Here is a 23,238-nt window from a genome sequence, read left to right as displayed (position 1 = left end):
TCCGAAGTTTTCAACGTCAAAAAGTGCAAGGAAACAAAACCGTGGAACTTGGTATTGTCATGCCTGTAAGGAGGACCGAATGGAAGACTTGCGGAAATGTCAAAAGTGTGAAGCTTAGTTCCATCAGCTTTGTGTTGGGTTGACCTTAGAAGATAAGGATTTTGAATGCGCTGAAGGATGCAACATGCAACTAAACACCTTTAGATCATAAAATCATTAAAATTTGTTCCTATTGCTTTATTAAGTTTTTTTTGTGATATTTGTTTTTGAGGATATTTAAGTTTTAGGTACTTTTGTATGAAAAAAGGAATGTTTTCAGTTTTTTGCTTATTTTTGTTCAAATTAAGTTTTTGTGTATTTTCATGTTTTTTTTTATGAAAAGACTGTTTTCTTATGAAATAAATTTAAAGAATATATTTATTAAAATACATTGATTTGTTTGTGTTTTTACTTTAAAAACATTGTTTTCTTGCTAGAAATTTTGCGAAATTCTTAAGAAAACTGAGTGGGCAACATAATTTTTTTAAATGTAAAAAAAATATATTTTTTAATAAAAAAAAACAAATAAAATATATGTATATTGTAGATAAAATGACAAAGAATCATGGAATTTTTAGTTTACTAGGATATTCTCAAAAATTTAGAAGATATTTAGAAAAATCTGTTAGGTGTTTATTTTGTTAAAGTTTCACGAACAGTCATATTTTAGACATGTTTGGATGGTCGTTTTTAATAAAAGCCAACTTTTAATTTACTAGTTAGGGAAACGTAATGAATAATTTAAAATGTTGGAGTTTTTCTGTAAATTGCAAGTAAGTTGTTAAACGATTAAAAAAAAAAGTTGTTTAAAATTTTGCGCCAATAACTTTAGTTACTGAAAAAGTTAAAAACAATACAAAAAAGAAGAGCCTGGGATGCGACCCACACTGATAACTTCCCATCCTGTCTGTCGATTTGTCTTGCTTAAAATTTTTGTAGGTTTTCGTGTTTTGTTGAAAAAAATGTCAATTGAATTATTCTAAGAAATTTAAAAATTAATAACAATATTTTGCATGAATGATGAAATAATTTGATTTCAAAATCAATTTCTGCTAACGAGATTTTTTATTTGTTAACCAATTCTTACCAATTTTAGTAGCATTTCTTAAAAGTTTTTATTTCTAATATTAACAAATACAAATTGGATGAATTAAATTAATTTGAAGTCAAATCTATTGTTCGAGTGATATCAAGAACCGAATATCATTTTTACCAAATGTTCGTACTGTTTTTTGTAAAGTTTTTATTTATGAAAAAGCGGACTGATGGAATTTTATCAAAAACATAATTTTATGTGGGATAAAATAAGTTTGAAACCAATATTTTTAATTTTTGAAAAGCTATTTGCGTCGAAAATCAATTTTTAAAAACTCTAAGAAATGCTTTTTTTAGGTTTTTATTTTTTGTAACAATATACTGTTAAGTCGATTTTTCTCAAAATGGTACTTAATTTTGACAACAATATTTTTCAAAAAATTAAATTAAATTAAAACCAATGTCACAAAGTTTTAAAAAGTAATTTGAGTCAAAAATAAATGTTTTACTAACTTTTATTGATTTTTTTTATTTTTTGTAAAAAAAATTTCAATTCGATTTTTCTCAAAATTTGACAGAATATTAATTTCAAATTTTTTGAAAAGATATTTGAGTCAAAATTCAATTTTTACCAACTTTGAGTAATGTTTTTAAGTTTTTTTTTTATAAAAAAATACTGTCTATTTGATCTGTCTCAAAATTTTAACAGATGTTGAAAACGGTTTCTTCCGTTACTCAAAATTGTTTTGGGATGAAATCATTTTTATTCGTAGAATTTTCGAGGTGACATATTTTTGGTCATTTTTTTTTATTTATGTATAAAAAAACGTTAATTAAATGTTTTTTTTTTTTCAAAAAATATATATTTATTTAGTATCACGTTACAATATAAAATCTATTTTAAGTTTCTAGCGTTTTTGGTTCATGAGATATTTAGGGTTAGATAAAACTTTCACCTTTTTTTAAACTGCTATGGTAAAAAAAACCGCCCACGCAATTTTTTTTGAGAGCCCTTTCTGCATCTTTCTGCATTATTATCTGCATAACAAAATTAATTTAAAGTCGATATCTCTTTTGGTCGTTGAGCTTTGGACAATAAAAAAAACCTTCGCTTTAAATTGAGAATGTCATTTAAAGTTGTCTAGGGCGTTTGGTCTTGGCCGGCTTTTATAGGTTTAAGGATTAGGCTAGGGACAGTCAGGATGGCACCAAAAAAAAAATAAAAAAAATAAAAACAAAAACACACAAAAAAAAGCTTACTCGAGATGTTCTAGTTTTTAAGTAGTTTTAAGTATTTTTAACTAGTATTATTGGTTTTGGTTAGTTTTAAGTAGCTAAGGTATTATAATGGGTTTCGTTTTTTTTTCATTTAGTTTTAAGTTTTATACAAAATAAAAAATAATAATAAAGATACCAAGTTTTTTTTTATTTTCTTTGTTTTTCTTGTTATTTAGTATTAAAATTGTTCATAGGGCGAAAGGCAGTACTTATATGATTGGATTAACTTAGAGCACCCGCATATTGCCAGTAAGATATTTTTTAGTTTTTGAAATTTACGCTAGTTTTTTTAAGAATTGTTATCTACCTTTAGATACTTTAAGATTTTGATAAAATAAAAAAAAACGTCTTTCTAAAAATCTTGTATTTCTACTCTAGGGACCTTGACAAATCGGACCCATTACAATAACTTCCTATGGGAAGTTAAAAATATGTACAAACTATTACTGAATTGGTTTAACGTGTTAAAAGACTCGACTTTTTAAAGTTATTTTAACCATAATTTGAGTTGTAAGAAAAAAGTATTTGATTAAAAAAACAAAAATAGTTCAAAAAAAAAGTTACCACAAAAACAAATGTAATCCTTTTTTAAATAACCTTTATATCAAAGTTATGTTTTTTTTCTAGAAACTTTGTGTTGTCTATTTAACAATTTTTTCAGAATTATTTTATTTTTACAAACGTAAATCAATAATAATAATTTTTAAAAAATAGTCTTGTGAATTTTGTAGCGTTTTATTCCAGTTAGAATAAACCCAACTTTAACAAAACAAACACAATAAGAAGTATCTATAGCATAATTTTTTCAACATTAGCTCACCCGTCTAGCTGACGTCATTACAAGTACACAAATTCATACACACATGCATAATGATAACTGTTATCACTCAACTTCTAGCTCCTCACCTTGTCTCAGAGATAAGATATTTAATTTGACAATATTTGAATGGTTTTTATAGACTGAAAAAAATCTCATTTTTAAGATAATTTCAGATTAAACTGCGCTCTCATCAGCATTCCGCCGGTCGACTCCGCGTCGTGTTCGCATAATAATTCTCTCTGTTTTTATTTATTCAAACTTCTACAACTAGCTACAACCCTTGTGCTTTTTATTCGATCCATTTCGCTATCCTCCATCAACGTTAGCTCGTGAGTTTTAGTTGTGAAACTTTGAATACACTTTCCTACTGAGAGTATCTATAGTTTTTAGGTCATAAGTAACTACCAACAACACCTTTATCTATCTAAGACTTTTAATTTGTTAGTCACGAAGCTTAGAAATAACAAACTTGTCATCGCTTAAAGAATATAATATTTGTGTATTCTAATTGAATTTTTAGTAAAAAGAAAAAGTGCTTATCATAAACGATCATTTATCAACGAGAAAGTTTTATTTGTGATTCCCTCCCAAATCGTTCATAGAACATTCTAAGTGTACCTTCGTTTTTCATTTGAATCAAAATGAGTGTTTTTTAAACAAAATTGTATGAAAACATCTGTAATGGATTTAAAATCGCTCGTCAAATGAAAATGTGTGTGTGTGTTTTTTTTTATCAACTTTTTTATTTTTTAATTATTGTTACCTTCAAATGCAGTTAAGTGAGTTTTTAAATAAAATATCTAAAAAACATTTCATCGATAAAGAATGAAGTAGACGTATGTAGGTAGATAATATCTTAAAGTTTGTCATTTGAAATAAATAAAAAAATAAAAAAATATACACAAAAACAGTAACAACAAATTAGCACCTTTTTATATTCATTATGTGCATTAATGATTCATGAAAATTAAATCAATTCTGCCGCAGTGTTGTTGTGGTCTTAAATATATTGTATGAATACAACTTAAAAGTTGCCAGTTATATAGAAAAGTGCTTTGTTTTATTGTTTTGGAATTGAAATTATTTGCCGGTTATTGATTTTTTTAATAAACTAACACACTCCGTGTCTATTAATTGGGTATTGAAAAAAAACTATTGCATTAGTTAAGCAATTTAATGATGAAAAGGTTTTTATTCAATAGAAACATTTGTATTATATTGTGATGATTTATGCACGTATTCATATATAAAAATGAAGAACATTTAAAACCATGATTTAAGTGTCTTATTTATATTACCGAACCGTAATTCAGTTACTTACAAGCTTTGCAAATGAAGTATTACGTACTTTTAGATGTCCATATAATTGGCTTATAATTTTTGGGTTATTATAGACAGTTCAAACAATTCTATGCTGATATGTTTAAATTCTTCTAAAAAGTACGAACAAGTTGTTGTCAACAATATTTTTTTTAAATAAGAGTGGTCCCCACTTTTACCAAACCTTAAAACATTAAAAGAAGATGCCTTCTGTGATAATTGATTATGTAATTACTAGTGTTGCCGTACGGAAACTCCCGCAACGAAATGTCTCAATCTTAGTCGGAGTTTGGTTTGCCTTATATTAAGCTAACAAAACCTTTTTTAATTTTCAGTTATAAATTAATCTATAGTAGGTATACAAAGACTTTTGGGAAAATCAATTTTCCCATTCTGACGTTGAGAGTGCCAACATAACTACTGGATTCTACGTTCTTCAAAAAAATATTCTTAATTATTAAATTGACTTGGTACTTCCCTACATTCTTTTATTGTATTAGTGTACGAAGATTACTATCTACATAAAACTGAGCATAGACATAATATTTTCTTATTATCACAAATTTTGTTTTTCATCCTGGTTTCCCTAAAATAAAACCACCCAAAGCAGATTTCCAACTCAAATTTCCCAAAGCTCAAAGCTTAGGTTAGGTTAGGTTGGAGTGGCTGTCCAGATGTCATTGACGAACGTAGACCTCAAGGGTCCATTGTGATACAACTTATGAGGTTACTCATGGGAGAGTAATGAACTTAAACAAACCTTTTCGTACTTTTAAGTTAGAGAGACGTTTTGTGTCAATCGTTGCCAGTTCACTGGTGTTATCGAAGAAGGGATTACCGAGAAAGTTATTCCTTCTAATGGAGAGTGCTGGACATGTACATAGAAGGTGTTGGACCGTTTCCTCTTCCTCCTCGTTCATGCAGCTTCTACAGAAGTCATTTGTGTAGACCCCTAGCCTCAGAGCATGTCTTCCTATGAGGCAGTGTCCCGTTATTACTCCAGTTGTAGAGCTTATACTTTGTCTGCTCAGTGATATCAAGCCTTTTGACCGTTTTAATTCAATACTTGGCCATATTTGCTTGGTTGCTAGGCAGGTGGTACTCTGTGACCATCTAGCATTTGTTGTTTCTAGAGCATATTGTTTGAGAAGATATTTGCATGTAGCAAGTGGTGTTCCTATGTTATGTTTTTGTCTAACATGAGGCAGAAGTGTTCCGTTTTTGGCGAGCTCATCAGCTATACAATTTCCCGGAATGTCTCTGTGGCCCGGCACCCAAATGAGGTGAATGTTAAACTGTTCCGTCATCTCATTCAGAGATGATCGACAATCGTGGACTGTTTGAGAGTTTGTAGAGACAGACACGAGAGATTTAAGAGCGGCAAAGCTTATAGCTTAGGCTATTCTATGACCACTTAAAAAATTTACTTATTCAATGAAATGGTTTGTCCGTTTAATTAGTTCATATTTTTGTACTAAAAATTTTTCAATAAATTATAAACTACGTATCTATGTTATTGGAACCCGTGGCATGATGGTTAGTGCGTTGGACTGTCATGCAAGAGGTCTTGAGTTCGATCCCTGCCTATGCCATCTAAAGTCTTTTCACGGGTACTGCCTCTTGCGAGGAATTGACAAATTCTCCAACAGTAACTATTGTCATGAAAAAGTGCTTTCTCAAAATTAGCCGTTCGGAGTCGGCATATAAACTCTAGGTCCCCTCCATTCCTGACAACATTACTCGCACACAGGAATGGTTGAGAGTTGTAAGTCACTAGGCCTTGGTTCTCAACGGACTGTCGCGCCACCCAATTTATTTTATTTTTTTTACGTATCTATGTTCAATAAAAATTCTCTTTAATTTGACAAATTTGTTTCAATAATTGGTTCAGTCTGACAGTCGAAAAAGGGAACTCTCTAACGAAATAACTTATATAATTTTTTTTTGTTGTTATTATAAACAACTAATAGTAGAGTTAAAGATGGTCGACAAGGTTTTCTTTCTGTCATTAAAATTGCATTTTTTTTAAATTAATGTATCATGTCAGGTCATTAAGATAACCCTTTTTAATACTATAGTTAAAACGTTTAAAAGTCTTTTAGAGTGTATATAAATTTATGAAGTACCTTTTTTTAACAAAATCCGTGATGGTTTTCCAAAACTATAATCTTTTCCTTCAATATTCAATTCAAATATAAATAAAATATTGGAAAAAACTTCAAAAGTTGTTAGATTTCACCTATCTTACAAAAATCTAATGCTAAAAGGGTTTTCAACTGACAAACGCAAAACGGTTAGAAAGTTAGTTTGGTTCTTGTATCGAATCTGTTTTGAAATATATTAAAAAATATAAAAATATTGTTGAAAACGAATATTTTTAAACTCGTGCAAATAGTTAAAATTAGAGTTTGGATTCAAAATCAGTACTAACAATTAAGTCGAAAACGTATTTTACAAAACTATTAATGTATCAAATTCAAGTTTTTCACGTAACTTCATTTAGATTAAAATTGAAACTCAAAACTAATAAGAATTTTCAGAAACTAAGCCAAATAGCTAGAATGCTGTATCTAAAAGAGAAAGATTTGTACTTTTCAAAATCATCATACAATTTATTCTTAAGAGATATTTTGAGTTGTAACTTAAAAGGGTATGTTTTAAAATTCTGATGTGGTAGGGCGAAATTTTAATTTAGGACATCTTAATCCTTTAAATCCTTCTTTTGTGTGTGCAACAAAAAAATCTAATTTTGTCAACCAGTGTAATAATTAACATCTGAAAAGTGGGATTAAACATTACGCACAGCTAAATGCTCAAATATATTTTAAAAAGAAATCTAAGTATTTAGACAACATTCAAAAATTATTCACATATTAAACGTACATATTATCAATAGTAGTACATGAGTTAAAATATGGCATTTTCAGTTTTCCATGATCAATGAATATGTCAAAATTTGTATTCCACCTATTATTACGCGGTTTTATATTGATGTGTTTGCAACTTGGAGCAAATAATTTTAGTTCCTTAATGGGCCCCATGTCTAAGCGATAATAGTATCATTTGGTAAAAGTTATGAAAATTATGAAAATGTCAAAACGCAGTTTCAAAAATAGAACCTAATTTGTCGATGCAGATCGTATTAGTTTTGTTATTATTAATATTTTTATATTTTCTTATGCTTCTTCAGATATTCACTAAATTTTTTCTGTTTTCTTTTGATGTATAGTTTTTTTCTATTTAATTAAATAAAAAACACACGTTATTAAATAAGAGCGTAAAATTAAGAACAGTTATAATTCCATAAACCATCCGGGCGGGAACTTTAAAAAATGTCTGCATACCTACCCTTGCCATTGTCAGTGAGTACTTTTTTTAAAATTAAATACAACTACCCCGTATAATTCTACATCTATCCATGACCGCGTGAGCCAAGTGGCTGTTGGCCGAGTCACTTTTGGACTTGTGCCTGTATGTGATCAATATACAAACAACAACAAAAACAATTTTCAAGCCATAGTGTGGCCAAAGTAGTCAAGATTTACATCTGCAGATAAACTTCTTTATAATAACTGGAAAATGATATATTTACTGTCACATGTTAGCTTTCAGCTTTCATATTTCTAAACTGTTTGATTAAAGTCGATGATTTTCCAACTTTATTTTAAAAATAAATTGATTGGTTTTACCTGTAAAATATTAGGGCAAACGTTTTAGTACAATCTTAGCGAAATCTTTATCAATTTACTAAGCTTTAAAGATAATTTACCTAATTTTAAACGATCTTAACATCTTACTATCTCTTAACAATTTGCTAAAGTTAAAATTACGGAATGGTTACTTTAAGTTTAAGCAATTTTCTTAGTAGGTATGATATCTGTAAAATTATTCTTACAAGAACAGTGGATGAAATTATCAAGTCAACAGTTGGGAATTCCTACTTAATAGGTCCGTTTAAGCGCATTTGCTTTGTTAATTTTCACGAACTGTCACTTTTCTACACGCACTTAACATATAGACGAGTTTTTACTCACCGCTTAAAAATGTTCTTTAAAGAAGGCTAATAAAATTTAAATGACATAATGTGCATATCAGCCTTAAATGTACACACTTCAAGGGCTAAAGTGACAACTATAGTTATTAAATTATTTTAGTCTAACTATTTAGTCTAACTATTTGATTTAGTAGACTTTCTTCATATGAAAGCATTCCAAGATTCTAACAGTTTTTAAAAATATGCTATATTTAAAAGCAAAACACAATAGTTTAGAGGGTTTTTATTGCTTTTATGCAGAATTGTACAAAATTGCTTTGAAACTTTGCTTAGTTCCAAAAAAATATACGCTTTTTTGTTGCCGTTTGCATTAATGCGAAAAATGCTTTAAAAATTCAAAAACCCAGAAAATGAGAAAGAATCTGACATCAAGATTTTTCTTTTTTTTTTGACGTAGTTTTTTCGGACTCAATTTTCGGGAGTCTATTATAACTATCGCTACCAGCCTGCTTACTCGTTGATTGGTGCTGATGATTTATCTTAAAGGAATCAACAAAACTTTAAAATTGTAAAGAGAAACATGTGTGGTTCTTGAATTTTAGGAAATAATTGCATTTTAAATGCCAGGACAGACAGACGGATAGAATGGGGGACCCCCTTTTTTTGACTTTTCTAACATCGTAATGTCATGTTTGATTCGAAATTTTTTACGATTGCAATACTTGCCATATACATAGTTCCTATGTGTCGCAAGTAAAAATCACTTCAATGTTTACTATTTATGTGCATAAAAAAATAAGATGGAATTGGTGGCTATTTTCAGGAATTTAAAGGGAACTTAATATAAAATTGAAGATCTCTTATTCAAGGTTTCTTTTTAAAAACCTTAACCTTTACTCTTTTTCTTGGAAACAAATTTTATGAAAATAATTTAAAGCATTACTAAAGTTACAAAATTTTAAAAGTTTTTGACAGCAAACCATTTTTCGGTGAATGCCGTTAATCTAACAAATCTTTACTTACACAACTTAACTGCAAAAGCTTTATGGCTCATATGACCCCCCCCTTGATCATCCATTTGTCAAAATTTGATGGATTTGTATAAAGTTCTTGGAAAAGGGCTGAATGTCAGATTCATATTATGTTCTTGGTCGAGCCCTCAGTTAAAAGTTGTACTTTTTGCAACATTCCTTAGAAAGTAAAATATAAATTTTGTTTTCCTTATAAAAAGTAAATAATTCAAAATATAATAGGGGTCATATCCATTGACTCAATACGTTTAGTTTTTAATTGATAGGAATTCCTACAAAAATACAAACTAATTTTCACCTGGGGTGGAGTCATGACCCCTACGAAAAGAAAGAAAATCGTGCTAGTAAATAGTACGAATGGAACAACCAAATTGTTGGTGATGTAATAATTGGAGTTCAGCGATCATTCTACCATGCAGAGCCTAGTAATTCCGTGCACGAAAATTCTTGGCCATCACGTAGCCCCCCCCCGCGCCAGAAATGTTTCCGCTAGGCAACGAATTGTATCTCCCACCTGATCTTCACCACACTCTTTTACGCTTTTACATCCATCTGGTGAGCGTGGACAAAATCTGGACCTCGATTCAATCTTGGTAAAGGCGAGCAAAATCCATTCGCTCGTGCTGTGTCGTAAGTCTTATTATACGACCAGATCACTTTCAATTAAACGCCGCCTCACCGTTTAAGCATTCAAAGTGATCCCTCTCACTGATTAAAGTCTGTGAGACACTTCAACCGCTATTTGGTGACGATTTCGAAGGCTTTGAGGCACCTAATATCTCTGCAAAAATAAAGTGGTATATTATCAACATAATACCAACACATCATAAAGTATGACTTCGCCACTTTTTTTGTAACTCAGTGTATTTATAGTCCTTAAAAAAAAGAAAAGCACACGAGATTTCAGTTTAGTTAATTAACTACTCTGGTCACACTGGAGTCTTAAGTAATGTTAATTGAACAAATACCGATACGATTGTCTATTTTGCTTTTGTGGCAGAAAATGCATGTGGGGTGTGGGCTTTATTAAAGTTTCTTATTCAGATAGTTAATTCGATACCTTGTGGCGGTCGTGGTGATGGGTTAGAGACTGTTGTTGCTCATGCTCAGCTGTTTATATTTATTTAATTTTTTTTATCGAAGCTATATATTCGAGGCCTAGTTTAAGTCTTGCATACAAATGCAGTTTTTCTTTGATTTAAAACCGCAAAATTGTTACTTTTTTATATGTACATATATTTATTACGAAAGTTCTTATTTACGTTCGTTCTTGCTTTTATAACATTAAACAAAAATATTTCCAGTGTGTCTTCTAATATAATAAATCATATCAAATGATAGCTCGTACTTATTCTCGAAGACTGAGCAATGTCATTCTCTTTTAATAAACTACGATCACTCATACCGGGTCAAAATTCTTCGTCATCATCGAATAATGGTGCTAAACAGAGACATTCGGTGAGTTTGGAACCGGAAATAGGGTTTCAAATTTTCATCGAATCAACGCCACAATCATTACCGGATGGAGCCGCTGCCGAAGGTGTACGTGGTGGTGGCGATGGTAGTGTAATGGTGCCGGAACTTAATGTGTTGTTAATTTCGGCGCGCCATCTACCAACTGTGTTTGGATTTAAAATAGTGCAAGGATATAATATTAAGGTAAAAAGTAAGCGGGTTAATAAAAATGTCTAGAATAAAAGATTATACTATTTTTAACTTTTAACTTAAGGTGAAATTGTTTCCTGGGACGAAGAGGTACGATAGCAGTATTCAAACTAATTCATGGCCAAAATTTAACGAGAATTTTAAATTTCCATTGGCACCCGATAAAAAGTAAGTAGCGACTTATTGCTAAAAGGTCTAAGTACTAATTAATTTTGTGTGTATAAATTTTGTACTTTAGACCATCGATAAAAAGTTACATGAAAGGTAGAAGAGTATCAGAGTTTTTACCCGAAGAACTATTTGCTGGACATTTTGTTGTATTTACTGTGTATGCTCTTTTGGAACTTCCACCAGCGGTGAGTTTGTATTTTTTTTAAATATGTATTCGAATTTTTAATTTTGTTTATTTTTAAATATACTTTAAAAGAAATTAAGTGCGGTAACGTACAAAGTTTCACAAGATCAATTTACATTTTGAAGCATTCTTTCTTCTAGAAAGATTGTCCATTCAAAAGCGCAATTTCAGCTTATTTCATGTGACATAAACTTCATACAAAGCTCATTGGATTAATTGTATATTTTTATTGATAAATGATTTGGCTATAGTGTTTAGATAAAGCGAACGGGTATTGTGCTGACATCACTTGTGCTTAATTGTGTTGAACTCTTTGTTTGTTTTTGTTTTCTTAAAAACGAATTGGGGGTTTTTATAAAACATTTGATAGATGTAAGGTTTGAAAATGCTTCACAATAATAAATACAAGTATACACTACACATTTTGACTTCTGACCTTATAACATGAACAGTCCAGTTTATGTGATAGAAATAAAGACTAGGTATGACCTTGCTCATGTATCCAAAGAGTCTGTTTAAAAATATTCCCTATATTTTAAGATTTAAAAATGAACCTGTAAAAAAAGTTTGTTTTTAAAAATTTTAACGCCATTTGTTTTCTTAAGAATGGAATCGACTTCTTGTTTATAATGTTTTGTCATGTTTGATGAAAATCTCGAGTTAAATTTTTTTACGAATGCAAAACTTGCCATATAGTTCCAATAAGTCGCAAGTAAACAACGAAATGAGTGAGTCTGGCATATTTGTCTGTTACAACCTAAAGACCTGAACAAAAATGTCGTTTTTTCTTAAAGATTTTTGTGAAAATTCGATCTTAATAAACTTTTTCAAATTGAAATTTTTCGAAAGGCTCAGCTTACAAATGAAGCGTTGAGAATGAGAAGGGATTAAGTGACATTTTTGAATTTTTTTATCTTTTTCAGCAGGTAAAAGGCGTCAAGCCACAACTTAAATTTATGTCGTATTGGCTCTTTTCTAGTCCCATTAGTTTCGAAGTGAGCCTTTGTATGGCATAAAAGTGATAAAATCCCTTTACACTTTTATGAGCCTAGAAAGAATTTTGAGTGTATATTTTTTTTTTACAAAAAGGTGTTAACTGCTCACTTATCGCCTCTATGCAATTAAAAAAATCTATATAGTTGAAGGACGCATGGTACTGTTCACACCATCCGCTACTAATCATCATTAAACACTAAAATAACTTATAATGTTAGGATCAGATATAATATTTAAAAAATATATACTTTAAAACTAAACTAAAAACCTTACCAATGTCATAGCTCGTTTCTCCAAATTGTACAAAATAAACATAATTAGCTTTGAGCTTATAATAATTACCACTTGATCAATTCTGAAGAGGTGAGAGATGTACACTTTACAGTAGAAAAATCGCTCAACAAAAGTAAGAACAAAATTGAAAATGTTAAATAAATGTCGACAACGTAGTGCATCTCTCCTATGAGCGCAAGGAAAGAAATATACATATTTAAAAAAAAAAACGTTATAATGAAGGAAAAATCAGTAACATTAGTGCATCTTTGTGAACCAAACAAAACCTGTCAATTTGGCGGTTCCATTAAATGGACTTGGAAAGACAAGAGGAGTAATTAAGGGAATTTTATAATTCAAAATTGAAAAAAGCGGCTGGGATGCCACCCACACTGATAACTTCTCATCCCTTCAATATGTACTCGTATCAATTTTTACCAAATTTGCGTACTATTTTTTGTAGATTTTATTTTTTATGAAAAAACGGACTGAATACTGAATTACTGAATATCGAAAACAATGTTTTCTTTAAAATAAAATAAGTTTGAAGCCAATATTTTTTTTTGAATAGCAATTTGAGTCGAAAGTAAATTTTTACCAAGTTTTAGTATTGTTTTTTTAGAGTTTTATTTTTTGTAAAAAAAAACTGTCAATTCGATTTTTTCGAAATTTTATCGAATGTTGAAAACAATATTTCCTATAAAAAAAATTGGTTTGAAGTCAATATTTCAAATTTTTGAAAAGATATTTGTGTCGAAAATCAATTTTTACCAACTTTTGTTAAATTTTGTTTTCGGTATTTAATTTTTTGTAAGAAAACTGTCAATTAGATTTTTTTCAAAATTTTACTGAATGTTAACAACAATATTTTTTGAAAGATTAAAGTAGTTTAAAGCCAATATCTACAATTTTTGAAAAGATATTTGAGTCGAAAATCAATTTTTACCAACTTTTTTACATTTATTCTTTAGGTTTTTATTTTTTTGTACTAAAACTGTCAATTCGATTTTTCTCAAAATTTGTCCTAATGTTGAAAACAATATTTCTTATAAGTGAAAATTAGCTAGAAGCTATTATCTAAAATTTTTGAAAAGATATTCGAGTCGAAAATCATTTTCTACTAACTTACATATGTTAATTTTTTTTTTCGGTTTTTAATTGTATTACAATTCGATTTTTTCAAATTTTGACTGAATGTTTACAACAATATTTTTTGAAAGATAAAAGTAAATTAAAGCCAATATCTCAAAGTTTTGAAAAGATATTTGAGTCGAAAATCAATTTTCACCAACTTGAAAACGATGATGTTGATTGTCAATTGAGCGCTGGTTGTTGTAATTGTTGTTGGGTTGTTGGTGGAGTTGGTAATGGTAATGACTAAGGTGGTAAGGTTGGTAGCGGTGGTGGTGGTGGAGGTGTCTGTGACGTTGAAATATTTAGAGATGAAGATGTTTGAAGAGACAATTCTTTATTCTTATTGCTGTTCCTGCTTTCCCGCGATACGAATTTCTTTATTTGAACAAAGCACGGCCATATACACGAATCCATTATGATTGAATATTTTGAGGCTGGGATACTTAGTTTAAATGTAATGAATTTTAGTTTTGATGTATCAGTGTCTTTTTTAACCAAAGCATAACATTTGAAATGGTTTGGTGAAATATTAGTTTTCTGAGAAATGTGATTTATTATATCTTCAGGCTTAGTGTCTCTACTAAATTTTGATAAGTGAATCCACGTATAGTCAGCGAGAGCACAGAGAGTAGCCGAAGAATCAGTACCAATTATTTTTTTAGTATTAGTTGAGTTAGAATTTTTTTTTTAGATTGAACTTCGGTCCATTCAGTAGTATTTTTGAATGCACCATATTGTTCTGATATGATGGAATTATGTTCGGATGTTGAAGCAGATGATTTTGTAGCACTTTGAGCTATTTCAGACTCTTCAGGTATATTAAGGGGGGAAGGTTTAATATTTTTTGTATTTAGTTCAATATTATAATTGGTTAAAGAACTTGAGTCATTGCCTCTTTCCGCAGATTTAGGATTTTTTTTTGCTGTTTTACGAGGTGGTGAATTATTTGAGAACACTAGTTTAAGAGCACTTAGATCATTTTTAATCTCTCTTACACTCAGAGAAAGATCGTGAAAATTATTGATGAAGGTTGAGAGGTTTATATTCACACAAGAATTGCATTTCCAGAATAAATTACGATTGATTAATGATTTATGAATGTCATCGGATAGATCAATACAATTTTTGTGGAAATGACTACCGCAGAAAAACCCGCACTCGACTGATTCGGAACTTTTAGATCTTTTTATAGCAAGATTGCAATTAGCACAAATCTTAGACATTTTGGAGATCAATCTACAACCGTCTCAGAGAGAAGTTAGTCGAAGACTAAAAAAACATTGTCAATTCGATTTTTGTCAACATTTTTCAGAATGTTGAAAACAATATTTCTTATAAGATAAAATAAGCTTGAAGTCAAAATTCAAGTTTTTGAAAAGATACTTGAATCGATATTCAATTTTTACCAACTTTGAGTAATGTTTTTTTTAGATTTTTATTTTGTATAAAAAACTGTCAATTTAACATATAATGTAATTCATTTAACAAATATTTTTCCCAAGAAACTTACCGCAGTTTGCACTCCACGACTTACTCTTGGAAAGTTTAGTTTCATTTCATAATGAAATTTCAATTAGGGATAGACGGAGAAACAAAAAATAAAAAATAAAATGGCGATATTTCCGATGAAGAGTGCAAACTGCGGTATCAAATTGAGACAGCTATATTTCTGCATTTAGGTCTGTTTATTTTATGGATGAAGTAAAGGGCGTTTTTCCACAGTAATCTACAACGAAATTTTACTTACTATTATTTAGTTATTTTAAACAGAAAAAGTGAAAAAATTTGCAAGGGAGGGTGCTATTTGTTCTGTTTACAAGGTTGGCGGAAAGAAAATTGAGATTATCAAAAATAAGTTAAGGTAATTTAAATTGGTCCCATCATAGTATAAAATTTATTACCGACCATATAACCAAATTTATATTCGAGAAATCGCATTACTTGAATAACAAGAACCCTTTCAAACGATATCGTTCACCGTTACTGAATACCTCAAAAATGTACCGAATTTATATAAATAAATGCCTCAAAAAAAAATATGAAGAGTTTCTTGTTAAAGAATCTTTTTATAGACACATTTTCGAAACAAAGCTCATTCTGTCGGTAAGGCATCCAAGGAGTGACAACTGTTGCACATGTGATGCTGGAAACAATGCCACACAACACATATTGAGCTATTAAGCTGTTTTTGAGACCCAAGAAAAAGAAAGTAAGAATGCACGAACAGATTCAAATATTCAAGACTTCTTCCCAAGAGAAAATAAAATAAAAAACTTTTAGCTAAAAAAAATTAAAATTTAACTGACCAGATAAAATTTTTACTACAGGAACACCATAGCGGGCCCCCCGATAATAATGTTAAAAAAAAAATAAAAAAATAACACTTCACTTACCCCTTCATAAAAAAAAAATAAAATAAAACAAAATTTGTATGCATAAAGGTGCTAGGTATATTATTTTACCCAAAACAACACTTTGTAATGAATTTGCTATACCTAAACTTCTATTTTATTACTCTTTTCTAAACTTCCATCATTCTCAGAAAAAAAGTTAAAAGCCGAAAACTTCAAACGTAGATAACTCATAACTCGAAATATTTCACTTAGCCCTTTCTCATTCCTAAAAAACTGTTCAAAAATCTGTAAAATAAATGTAATTTTTTTTTCTGAAAACAGTTCCAAGAATTTTAGTGTAGACAGTCAGTCAGTGTCAGTCAGTGTTGATGTCCTAAAAACTTGATATTCTTATTGAAGACTCCAAACCTATGCTGTTATTTTAGTGATTTTTAAGTGGTTTTTCGTTTGATACATTGGGGATTGGAGATTATCTTTGTACGTTCTTAAAATATTAGAGCGGCATATTAGTTTTTAATAGCACATACTTTACTTATTTCGTGAAACTGTTTTTGAATAAGATCATTTTTTTCTAAATGTACAATTTGCTAAAAACCTCATTGACCGTAGTTTAAAGTTATTACTGAAATCAGTATAATTTTTGATGTGTTATAAGTTCCATAGTCTTAATTTTTAAAATTTTACTTGATAAGAAAATCTGCCTATGTTTAAAATAAACTTTGTGCATATGGGCATAAAGTAAAAGCATTTTTGCCGTTCGGTAAATTGTAAAGCAAACTCCCATTAAATTTTTGAAATGTAATTTTTGCACAAGTTATATTTTTTGTCTAAAACACCGAATTCATACGAAATAAATGTGCTTGCTCCATCATGATTTCAAGAAGGACAGAGTTTTAGCACGATTGGAGCACGATACAGAGATACAGCATTTTGATCATGCAGCATTTTGTACGTACAGTATTTTGAAATACAGTATTTTAAGAAACAGTATTATGATTCATATAGTATTTTGACCCCAACCCAATTTATAAGTCTTAGCATTAATAAAACAAAACCATAATAAATGGTATCTTCTTCTTATTTTATTTTTTTATTTTCTACTTTAATTGACATGACTTGTTCTTTTCATAATCAAAAAATGCATAAACATTTGCACCGAACTAATTGATCTTTCAAAACTTCCACGTTTTGAGTTACAGTATTTTGTGCAAATAGTATTTTCAAATACAGCATTGTGAAATACAGTATTTAAAATGTACAGTATTTTGAATTACAGAATATTATGATCATACAGAATTCTGACTATAGTGTATTTTAAAATACAGTTTTTCGAACCGCTCCCATAGAAGGAGTGGGGAAAAATTCAGGGAAATAAGTTAATATATTTCTATTCAACAATTGAATTATTTTTTAATAAGTAATATAACATTTCTAGCAAAAGTTTTGAAAGTAACGACTTTTGTGAGGTGATACTTGAACAATTAAACTTTCCTGACTCCGAAGCCTGTAAGAAGGTAAGTTCTGATTAAGAAGGTTACCACTTCTAAAGAAGAAAAATGTTAAGACTTTATAAAAATAAAGGTGCTTACACGGAAGAATCTTTGATCTTAAAAAAAGTTCAAAACTATGCTCACGGTGTTTTTTCTGAAAGGTTGCATATTATAGTAAACGAAAATCCCCAACAAACAAGCCCATATTACAACATCGATTGAACCAAGCTATAATAAACTGTTTTAAGGAGTTTTCTCAAACGAATTTTCTAAGATGGTACATAATAAAAGTCATAGGAAAAAGATACTTTTTCAATTTTGAAGTATGAACAAACCAATTCAATTTATTATCAATCAATAAACCAAGCTACTTATACGCAGATACATGTTTAATTGTAAAGCATTTAGAGGAGCAGTTAAGACTCAAATTAAAACTCAAGTCACTATTGGATAAAGTGCATACATTTTTGCTAACTCCAAACTTTTTACAATCCGAGCTATAGAATATTCATTTAGGGGAGGAAAGAGAAAAATAGGATTCATCAAAGAACATTAGCTTAGTTTTATCACTTATGACAACCTTATGCATATCGAACCAATGCCCAAGAACCTCTAAATCGTAATTTAAGTCAACAATGGAATTATTCGAACATGAACAACAGCAATAACATCAACGAAACCTGTTATAGAACCCTTCAACTCGAGGTAGAAGATAAAATTTATATATATTACCGAGCCTTGAGGAACGCCAATAGCTATATCTAAAGTTTTACTGAACGAATCTCTTATTTTAACTCTTTGTCTTCTACCCTTAAGATATGAACAAAACCATTTGATAATGAATCCTCTAAACCCAAGTTTTTTCAAGTTTAATTAGTAACAGATCATGATCCACAGTATCAAATGCCTTGGTAATATCAATATAGATAGCAGCTGTGAATTTTCTACTGTTAAGACAAGTATAGATCTGGCTGCAAAATTGAAGAAGTGCGTCTTCCGTTGATCTACTTGATCTGAATCCAAACTGATTTCTACTAAAAAAGTTAACTTTATCCAAATACGAAACAATTCAAACTTTCATCACTTCTTCAAATAGTTTAGAAACAGGAAGGAGAGATATTGGCCTAAAGATACTTTTAAAAAAATTGTTGGAAAAACAGAGGGCAACCCCTGTGAAGGAATTGTTAAATATGTTAGACATATCTTAAGAAGACTGAATTTCTTGGTGCAAATAGTTAATAATAATGGGTGAATGAAAAGAAATATTCCTTGAAAAAATTTCGTCAAAGATGCCTCACTCCTTTTGAGATTGATTTAAGCTATTTAAAATTTCTTTATACAAGGATACCTGAGCAGCAACTTTATTTGATAACTCCGAATATTTTTTCTGCAGGCAAAGATTATTTGGTTGTTTTCTACATTTATTTATTTATTATTTCATCTACGAGCTTTAAAGCTTCACATATTACTTTTCGGTTAAAAAATTAATATTATAAATGTACTTAACAATAAATAACAAATACTTAATATCTTAAGAATAAATAGTATATTACATTCTTAAATTTTTCTCTGGAGAGATATAAGTCAACATAATCATAAATTTTATTGAACTCTCTAATTGACCTTGAAATTGGTTCATTACTTCCGTAGTTCGTTCTATGTCTGGACTCAAAAAGAAGATATCTTTCCCTCAATGGCCTCGTTGGAGCATATATACGAGAGTACTTTTGAAAATAATTTAACATCATCAGCATATATAAGACATTTGCTAACGTTGACATAGTTGACAATACCATCAATGAATATTATAAATAACAATGGGCCAAGGTGACTACCCTGAGGAACACCAGACGTACACTTGATTGATCTTGAAGTACATTCCTGAATCTTTACTTTTTGAATCCTGCCAGTTAGAAATGAAGAAATCCATTTGAGTAAGGCTTAATGGATTCCAAAAGCATCTAGTTTAAGAAGCAAAATGCTGTGAATCAAAAGCTTTGCTGAAATCAGTATATATAGCATCAACTTGACCTCTAATTTCGATAGCATCAACAACAAACGATGAGAAACATGTCAAGTTTGTTATAGTTAACCTACCTGAAAAAATATTTATATGTTCTTTCACAAGAAAATCAAGTTTGTTTTTGACTAAACTTTCAAAAAGCTTCGGAATTGCGGATAACTTGCAAATCTCCCTATAATTTTTAATATTATTTTTAGAACCTGCTTTAAAGATGGGGATTAGGAAAGAAGATTTCCAGTCATGTAAAAATATCCCAGATGACAAAGAGAGTTCAAAAATTGTAAGCAACGGTGCACAAAGAGACTTGGAACATCTTTTTAATATTATGGCAGGGATGCCATCAACACCTGGATTTTGGAATTTGGCTTAAGGGAGTTAAATGCTCTTAAAACATCAGAGTATTCCAAATGTATAAATCCAATATCAACCTTAGGGCTGTTCCGAGGAGGTTGAGGAAAGTTTGGATTGAAATTAGAATACACCGATTCAAAAAACTGGGCAAAAAGCTCCAGAGTTTTATGAACATCCGTGGATTCATCGCTATTTATAGAATTTGGGATTCCAAGAGATTTTCGCTTAGAATTTATGAACGACCAGAAACATTTAGAGTGCAACATATTCTTCCTAATAAATTATCAGACATCCAAGGTTTCAATTTATGCAGTCTACAAACTTTTTCTGTATTTAATGCCTAAAATATATTAAACCTTAGAAAACAAATCAAATACAAGAGAAGGATCATTTTGTAAATTTCGTAATAGATTATTTAAAGATCCAAAATCAATTTTGTGTGATGTTTGATTATTATTATTATAATTATAAGTTATCATTTAAATATTCATCCACCTGCAAAAATGCAGTATCATATTAAATACTAGTAGTACTATTATTATGAAATTAAGTAAAACGTTAACAGCTGCTGTTTCAAAATTAGGTGAGTTTAATTTATACGTCTTTAGCATTTCTTTAAAGCCATCAAACGATAATTTTAAAGGGGTAGAAGTTTTAAGTAAGGTATTTAAAGTAGCACTGTAAGATAATATGGTTTTAATAAACAATCTAAAAACTAATCGTATATTAATGGAGTAAATTCAATCTTGTTTTTGTGGTTAGCTGTTTTAAAGATTTTTAAATGTTTTCATGTTTTAACTTTAATTTTGGAATAATAAATAAAAATTAAGCTTTAAGGCTGATTTAAAAGAAAGAAACTATTTAATTGTAAAACATACTTTCTACGGTTTAAAAGTTTAAAGTTAATACATTAAATTGAGAGATGACGTATTTAGGTACACTTTTAACATATTTTGTATTTCTATTTTTTGATAAACAAAACTGGCTTTAAACTTATTATAACTTTAAACTAATTATATATTTTTGTTTACAGAGTCTTAATAGATTTAATAAAACCTACCGATCTCTGAGAGAACGAAGCTCTTCGCTTGTTCAAAAAGTTGTTGATTCAAGTGCCAAACCAAAAGATGATGATGCTTTTGCTAAAAATTCTAAAGTTACTAATTCAAAACAACAAGAAACTGTACAGCTTACAAGTAGTGAAGCTAAAAGAAATATTGGTAAAGTATAAATAAATTATTTTCAAACATATTGTAATTTTGTTTATAAATTATTTAATTCTGTGTGTCTTTTAGGATCTGTGACTTGTTATTTAGAACCAAAAGTTTTTAAAAGAAACACAAGGACAGGACAATTTTGTACTGATGAACTTTGGCTGCCAATAAAGGATATTACAACAACAGTATTAAAAGACTCTAATAGTGTAAGACTTTTCTTCCTGAATGTCAAACCTACCTATTTCATATAATATCATCAGCTCATTATGCATAATTTGTTTCAATGTATCACAATCAAAAACTATACATAAAGTGAAATATTTTTGTTAATTGTTGCTTCTACATTGCACTACAATTGGAAAAATTATCTCATGTTTTATTTTTATTAATTGCACTTTTATGCAACCACTTAAGAGGAAAACTTCATTTGAATGTAATTAGTCTTGATGTAATTCACCCAAAGCATCCATCGTCAGTGTGTCGTTGGTGGGTGGCGGATGTAATTTAACATGTGCTCATAAACATTACAATCATATAACATAAAAATTAAGTCATTAAAATATCATAAAGTTAATAGTTAACGACCATAATCATGAAAAAATTAAAATTATCTTTATTTAATTGTTTTTATTTTTATTTCAGCTGACACAGTCACCAAAGGGGGTTGTCGAAATAATTCTTGAGCTGCAAGATTTAATTAAAGATGAAATAAAAGATGCAGCTCCGACAACTCCAACAGATGGCACCACTGTTGACCAAAAACCCAATCCACCAGTGAAAACCTCCAATAGCACTAAGATCTCCTCATGGCCTGGTCTATCCGAGGTAAGGAGGAAAATGGGAAAATCCAATCCGAAACCGGAGAAGGGTCTTCTACTAAAAGTATCAACATCAAAAATGCGATGCTCCAATAAGGTCAAAGATGAGCTAGAAAGTTCAGCGGGAAGTGTGTACATAAAAACGACAGTTTTTGAGCATAATATTTATTTGGATTCTTGGAAGTCGGAGTTCTTTTTTCCATCACTTTCAACTAAATGGGATTTGAATGTTTCAACAGTGACAATCCCAGTGAAATTACCAGAAGATCTTAATAATATTCTCATAAAGACCACACTAGCAACGAAAAATAAGTTAGGAAAGAAAATGTTCCTAGGAACTGTGATAATCGGCCCCACAGTGTCTGGTTCAGGCTTAGAACATTGGCAGAGTGTGGAATACAAGAGAAACGAAAAAATTCCTATGTGGCATAGTTTTCAATAAAGAAAAATTATTAGAAATATTTGTTTAGAAAAATTGGACGTTGTTTTTTGTATTTTCATTTCTTTAACTATGAGTTGACAGCGTGAAAAAATTCAAGGATTATCTAAAATCAAAAGATCGTTTATTTTTAAAAAAGAGAATAGTGTGGGGCACATGGAAAAGGATCTAACAAAATCTGGTCAAACTTAAACAGCGCACTGAAATGAAAAATGGACCTACTTTTAGGTTGATTTTCAGTGAAATTTTATGAACTTAATACTTAACTTAGGGAGTATAGCTGAGCATCAAATGTGAGTAAATGACAATTTATATAAGAGATAAAAGAGTGGATACATGGCGGGAATCTAGTTTCAGTATTCAGTTTGTACTGGTTAGAAATGTAGCTTTAAAGCCTCACTTAAAGAGATTGAATGACAGCTTTATGTAAAATTTGTAAATAAACCTTTGAACATGAAAAAGATGACTTTTGATCAAATTTTAGCTAAAGATCTCAATAATGGAAGTAGGATTTTTATTAGGGGGTGGGAAATCTTATAAAGTTGAATTTTTTGTATTTTTTAACTTCCCATAGGTCCGATTTGAATTAAAACAGTTTAAGGTCCA

The 23,238-nt window shown here is 29.8% G+C and overlaps 2 protein-coding genes across 5 annotated transcripts in view; one reads left to right on the top strand and one right to left on the bottom strand.

The window, feature by feature from the left end:
- Nucleotides 1–23,238, bottom strand: part of LOC129948348 (peptidoglycan-recognition protein SB1) — a 154,034-nt gene that overhangs the window by 30,331 nt on the left and 100,465 nt on the right. The window lies entirely within an intron of this gene.
- Nucleotides 3,362–22,662, top strand: LOC129948340 (uncharacterized). Of its 4 annotated transcripts, none has more exons than XM_056059299.1 (7): nucleotides 3,362–3,501; nucleotides 10,822–11,176; nucleotides 11,247–11,350; nucleotides 11,421–11,538; nucleotides 21,192–21,378; nucleotides 21,454–21,581; nucleotides 22,018–22,662. In XM_056059299.1, the coding sequence occupies exons 2-7, from the start codon at nucleotides 10,886–10,888 to the stop codon at nucleotides 22,633–22,635; spliced, it is 1,446 nt and encodes a 481-aa protein (XP_055915274.1). In that variant the 5' UTR covers nucleotides 3,362–3,501; nucleotides 10,822–10,885; the 3' UTR covers nucleotides 22,636–22,662. The 4 variants fall into 4 exon arrangements, with proteins under 4 accessions (XP_055915274.1, XP_055915279.1, XP_055915276.1 ...); XM_056059304.1 differs by lacking the exon at nucleotides 3,362–3,501 and adding an exon at nucleotides 3,508–3,884; XM_056059301.1 differs by lacking the exon at nucleotides 3,362–3,501 and adding an exon at nucleotides 3,508–3,946.

The sequence above is a fragment of the Eupeodes corollae genome, chromosome 2 (genome assembly GCF_945859685.1).
Source record: "Eupeodes corollae chromosome 2, idEupCoro1.1, whole genome shotgun sequence".
Lineage (NCBI taxonomy): Eukaryota > Metazoa > Arthropoda > Insecta > Diptera > Syrphidae > Eupeodes > Eupeodes corollae.
This window is presented reverse-complemented; position numbering and strand designations above follow the sequence as displayed.